The following is a 6,000-nucleotide window of genomic DNA, read 5'->3' as shown; positions in this document are numbered from 1 at the left end:
AGGCAGCAGTCCCTCCCCAGCACACGAGAAAGTTTGCTCTAGAAAGCGGGCACCCTGCCCCCCTGCGTCCTCGGAGCTCCTCTGCCTGCCTGGGGTTCTGGCCCGGATCCCCTTTTCCACCCACTTTCCTGCAAACCAGCGGGCCCACATAAAAGATTCAGATAACTATAAATGAAACATCCGGCACCTTGACTAAATAAATAAGACCTAGGAGGAAGCCACTGCAAAAGCTGAATATTCATCTGGCAGTCCTGGGGGGTATGGGAGGGGCTCACTGGAAACCGGGCCCGGAGGGGAGGCAGCCAGCGAGAGGCCGACCTGGGTGTCAGAAAAGCAGCTTGGAGTGGGAGGGCCTGGCGGTGGAAGGTGAAAAGGGAGTGGCGAGGATGGGCGTGGGAAGGGAGCCGGAGCCGCGCGGCCCGCAGTCCTGACCCTGCCCGGGAGGAGGCGGCTGGAGCTCGCGGGGCTCCTCCGTTCCCCGCTACCTCCTTTGGATGCTGACTTCAGGCTCCGTCCCTCTGTAGGTTCTGGAGCCAGAGCCTCGGGGGTGGGGGAGGGAAGAAGAGGGGGAGAGAGAAGATAGAGAGAGAGAGAGAGAGAGAGAGAGAGAGAGAGAGAGAGACGCTTACTCTCACTCTCCCTTTTTTGACGAAGTCGCTGTCGGGCTTCTCTCATCTGGACACCGCGGACGCTGGGACGGTGACCCACGCCAGGCTGCGCCGCACTCCGGGGGCCGCAGAAGACCCGCAGCCCGAGCGCCTCCCTGCAAGGAGCCCCGCTGCGGTCCGCGGAGGGATGGCTCCGGGCTCTGCCTGGCGCGCTCTCCTGCCTCTGTGGCTCTTCTGGGGCGCTGCCTGCTCCAGCGCGGCGTCGGGGGACGACGGAGCTTTTCCTTTTGACATTGAAGGGAGCTCAGCGGTGGGCAGGCAAGACCCGCCCGAGACGAGCGAGTCCCGCGTGGTTCCGGGACGCCTGCCGCCTGCTGTCGAGGTACAGTGTCCCTGCCACTAACACCCCTGCTGGGGCACCTGCGCCCCGCCACCCCTGCCGCACTCGCCCCTTTCTCTCTCCCTTCCCCACTGCCGTGAGGGCTTCGGCTGGACTGACTAGGGCAGTTCAGAAACTGGAAAGAGAGTTTTACTGAGTTGATTTGGACCTGGTGTGTTGCAAAGTTTAGTGTTTGCAACTCAGAGTGGCTCAGTGCCTGCGCCCTCTCTGAGTCTCCTGCTGGGCTCTCACCTGGACTGCAGCAGCTGTCAGCGCCTGTGACTTGTGTGCCCCACTGGAGGCATTTGGGCAGGGCCACAGCACTTGCTGTGTCTGCCCGGTCACTGGCTTCCTGCTCCTCGGGGCTGTCGGGATGGAGGGAAGGATGCCGCAGAACCGACCCTTTGTCTTGAATTAGACTCAAGGTCTCCAGCCCCAGGGCAGGCTGGAGGGGGTGAGGGACTCTGTTAGGAAACTACCCAGCAGACACTTTGAGCAGAAACCTGCCATCCTATTCCAGAAGCTGAGTGAGTCAAGCATCACCCCCAAATAAGAAGGATCAGGATGTGCGGTGTGCGGTTGATGATACGTTCATCCCAACGACTTTTGCTTGAACCTCTCAGGAGGGTTTAAGATGCAAACATAGCCAAAGCGTAGAAACTTGGCCAGGGTAGGTGAACCCAGAGTGATTTAAGAGCTCCCTGAGTCTAGAGAGACACCAGCAAGGCCAGTGCGTGGGAGATGCTAAGCAGGAGGAAAATGAAGTCACCTAAGTTCATGGGAAAGGAAGGAGGAATTGATCTGACAGCGCGCGGGCGCGCACACACACACACACACACACACGCTATGGCTACAGCAACCGCACAACTGAAACAGTTACGCAAATCGACACTATTTCCAAAACCACTCATCTCTGGACTATTGCTATTAACTCTACTTATTGTTGATAAAGCTTCAATTGTTGATTATTAATGATTAAAAACAAGGCGCATGGACATGGTCCTTCTTCAGAGTGAGGCCTACCCTGCTCCCTAAACTGGGAGGATGAGGAAGCCAGAGTTTCCCAAGCTCTCACTGTGGTGCAAAATGTAACCTCCATGAGAAAAAGGGGGCATGGCTATGGATCAACCTCCCACCCAGGCACTGGGGAGAGGCCAGACCAGGGAGACGCCACACAATGGAAGGCTGCCTTCGCTGCAGTCTTGGAATGGAACTGCAGGAAAACATTATCCCCACCTGTTGCTTTGAGCTTGGGAAGTCCCTGAATGACATGCTTCACTTATGACTAAGATTGGCAGATAAAGTACAGAAGGCACAAATAAATTTGAATTTCAGATAAACGATGAATTTTGGCCATGTCTCAAATATTGCATAGAATATATCCGTAGTAAAAACTATTTTATTGTTCATCTGAAATTCAAATTTACCCAGGCATTTTTATTTTTGCTAAATCTAAAGAGACAAACACATACACAACTGGTTTTTTTTGTTAACTCCATCCTATAAAACAAATTAAGAAAATAATTGTTTGCGTTTTAGGATACCTTAAAATTAGCAATTTCTTCTATGCTCGTGTATTCAGTGGAAAAATAGGCAGATGTCATAGCAGAATGTTTAGATGGCAGGCTTTCAGCCAGATGGTCCCAAGTTAAATTTCAGACTCCTTGACCTACAGTTGCCTAAATTGCAGATAAAGAAACTGAGGATTAGAGAAGCTATTGTTGTCTACTTCATACCTCATACAGTTGTGATAGTGAAATGAGATAAAACATAGAGGGTGCTTAACAAAGCACCTGATATAGTGTGATAGTGTGAGTGTTTTCATATGCTTAGGGTTATGACTGTAAAAATATGTGGATTGTAAGTCTAAAAGACATCCCTATTACTTTATGTTTTCAATGATGCTATTTTACTTATTATTGCTCTAGCTCTGTTTGTCTATATTCTTCCAGTCAGCAACAATGTCCTGTAAAGAGTTAAATTTGTAGCATTGTCATAGTCTAATAGGTTCAAAATGTCACTTGAGGCCTTTGGTTCAGGGAAAAAGAAAGAAGATACTAGTTGTTCCAGGAAGGCCAAAGTATATGGTTTTGAAAGGGAGGGATTGAGGTAATTATGTTCCCACTGCATATTTTCACATAATGTCTCCAGTTAGCCTGTGGTCCCACAGCAATCCCAACACCGCACCAGCAGGTTTCCCATGCCTTTTAGTGCTAGTAAGCAGACCTTGGCTCAAATATATTTGTGAGATTTAATAACATGGTACAACTACTTCACTGGATTGGTCCAGGAGATTGTGTGTGTGTGTGTGTGTGAGAGAGAGAGAGAGAGAGAGAGAGAGAAATGAGAGACCACAGACTTCTTATTTATGGGAGAGGTCCAAACTGTGGATGTGAGGATGTTCTAAAAATAGACTGGCTTTATTTGAATTGGATTGATATGAATGATTATTCCTCAATTCTCCTTCAAAGGGAAGGAAGACAAATACTAAGGCAAGCATAGGGCAGTGGGAGGTATTTGGCTAAGCGCCTGCCTGCGGTTCTCCCAAACTCCCTGATAGCAGGCTTTTGTCCTCCGCACCTCTGGGCCCTCAGCAGGAAGCATGGACTCTGGCCTGCTGTGGTGCTTGAGGAAAGCTGAGCCACAGAAGCACGGCATACGCAGAGGGAAAGCACGGAGATCACTGGCTGCCCCAGAGGGAAGCCCCTCCTTTCCTGGTGAAACAAGCCCAAGTCTCCCCAGGAGGCAAAGAATTTGAAAAGAGAAACACCCAAGAGTAGCTCTCAGCTGGTTATGAGGAGAATTTTCCCAATTTCTTTGTACTTTTTGACAAGCAATTTAACTGAGACCATTATTGCTGGGTTTATGGGGAGAGCAGTGATTCTCCATAGGTGAGTGTGGGCATTGGGGTGTCTAGGTTGTTTCAGTAAGCATTCTCAGTAGTCTAATATTTCACATTTAAGAAAGGGGTGTCTACTCATTTTATCACACACACTACAGCAAGTAAAGTTAGGCAGATCTCTGTCTCTTTTTTAAAAACATTTGTTTATTTTATTTGAAAGGCAGAGTTATAGAGAGAAGGAGAGAGACAGAGAAACACAGAGAGAGAGAGAGATGGAGACAGAGACAGAGACAACTTGGATCTGCTGGTTCACTCCCCAGATGGCCACAACTGCCAGAGCTGTGCCAGTCAGAAGACAGGAGCCAGAAGCCAGGGGCTTCCTCTGGGTCTCCCACATAGGTAAGGGGCCCAAGCACTTGGGCCATCTTCCGCTGCTTTCCCAGGCACATTAGTAGGGAGCTGGAATGGAAGCGGAGCAGCCAGGAGTCGATCTCTTCTTGACCAATTAAAAATGGCAGAATCACTGAGGATGTGTGTAGCAATGGAGAGGAAGAACTACCTCCCCCCATGGAGCCAGTACCACTATGTCCTTGGGAAGAAAGACTCTTGCTCACTGAAAAGAAGTAGGAGCTAAACAAGGTCAAGAGCACTAGGTTAGAGATTGACAGCGGTGCTTAGAAAGGAGCCACGCAGAGACTCTGAGGATTAGATGGGATAAGGATCCTGCTGAAAGGGCCAATTGGGTGGTGGTGGAGGGGGACGGCAGTGCTGTCACTGCTTTGATAGACAAATGAGGAAATAAGGGAAATTATTGACCATACTGAACAAATTCATGTGAGAAGAGAAAACAGGACTTTATTTCCTAACAATGCATTTTGCTGCTATTGTCATTACTGCTGTGTTAACTTCCCTCCGAGGAAACCTTGACTGACCTGCTTTTTTAAACCAGGCACTAAGAAGAACACTAACACTGTGGGACCTTTCCTGCTGACTTCCCTGTTGACATGCAATCTCACCCCCCAACACATTGCTAGAGTCCCTGCCATGGAGGGATTGCGGAACGGTTATTCAGACACTTTTTAGATCTATTTCAATATCTGCTTTCTCTTTATTTTTCTTGGTCTCCTACTTTGAGAAGGGAGGCCACCATAAGGACCTCCAGTTACTGGCCTGGCCCATCGTTCTATACTTCTATTCCAACAATTTGACTAGGAAATTTGACCTTCTTGTATACAGACATTACTTTATTCACTTTTCATTCAATGAGCAGGTTGGAAGCTTTACCATGAACAGAGCAATAAAATAAGCACTAGGAGGGATTGAAAGAAGGCATAGTCCCACACCTACCCTAAGAGATAAGCAATCTCAGAAAGAAAAAATATACATAGCCACCATATAAAGCAGAGTGAATTAACATTTTGTAAGAGTGGCTACAAACTAGCTACCATGGAGGTAATGTTGGAAAAGGATGACTCCAGAGAAAGATCTGGAGTGATCAACAAACACCAAAGAAGTGTTTTAAATATGTATTTTAGAAGGATTGGGAAACAGTCATGGCAGTGGCTTGTCGCTGTCACTCCTCAAGTACTTGCCACCTGCTGGACAGTGATGGAAGCATTGCCCATGAATTATTTCCTTTAACCTTTATTATAAGTGAATGGGATTGATATAATTATTAATTTACTTCACAAAATTGGAAACTGAGTCACAGGCTCGCCTACCTGCTAAGTGGCACAACTAGGAAGGAGTACATAAAAGCAGTGCTATATAAGAGTGTCTAGAAAGAAATGACTGGTCAAATAGAAGTATACTCAGGGAAAATTGCAGTCAGTTTGGGGATTTCTTAAAGTGAAGAAATAAAAAATGCCATTCAAAATCTTTTATGTAGCACTTGCTACATGAGTAGCATACGTTGTGTAAAATCTTAGGAATACCAATGAAGTGAGATAATTTCCTTTCCTCTTTTCCTCTTTCCTTTTCTAATAACTGCTTTTTAAACTATTCATGTATAAAAGGAAAAAAAGTAACATTTTGTTGATTTCTACTATGTCCCATGAAACTACGTGTATTAGCTATGTTAGTACTCAATAGTGAAAATTATACTCCTTTTAAAGATGAATAAATTGATGTTGATGATGGTAAACTTTGTCCAGGTTTCCAAATTCCATTCT

At 47.1% G+C, this 6,000-nt stretch overlaps 1 protein-coding gene across 4 annotated transcripts in view; it reads left to right on the top strand.

Annotated features, from left to right (window-relative positions):
* The first annotated feature begins 424 nt into the window (after nucleotides 1-424).
* LAMA4 (laminin subunit alpha 4) overlaps nucleotides 425-6,000 on the top strand; it is a 150,185-nt gene continuing 144,609 nt past the window's right edge. For 2 of the 4 annotated variants that reach the window (XM_062186635.1, XM_062186633.1), the window contains exon 1: nucleotides 425-990. In XM_062186635.1, the coding sequence (XP_062042619.1) occupies nucleotides 796-990 (195 nt within the window). In that variant the 5' untranslated portion in view covers nucleotides 425-795. The remainder of the gene's footprint in view (nucleotides 991-6,000) is intronic. The other 2 variants (XM_062186632.1, XM_062186634.1) reach the window with 2 other exon arrangements.

Source organism: Lepus europaeus, chromosome 3, assembly GCF_033115175.1.
Source record: "Lepus europaeus isolate LE1 chromosome 3, mLepTim1.pri, whole genome shotgun sequence".
Taxonomy (NCBI): domain Eukaryota; kingdom Metazoa; phylum Chordata; class Mammalia; order Lagomorpha; family Leporidae; genus Lepus; species Lepus europaeus.
This window is presented reverse-complemented; position numbering and strand designations above follow the sequence as displayed.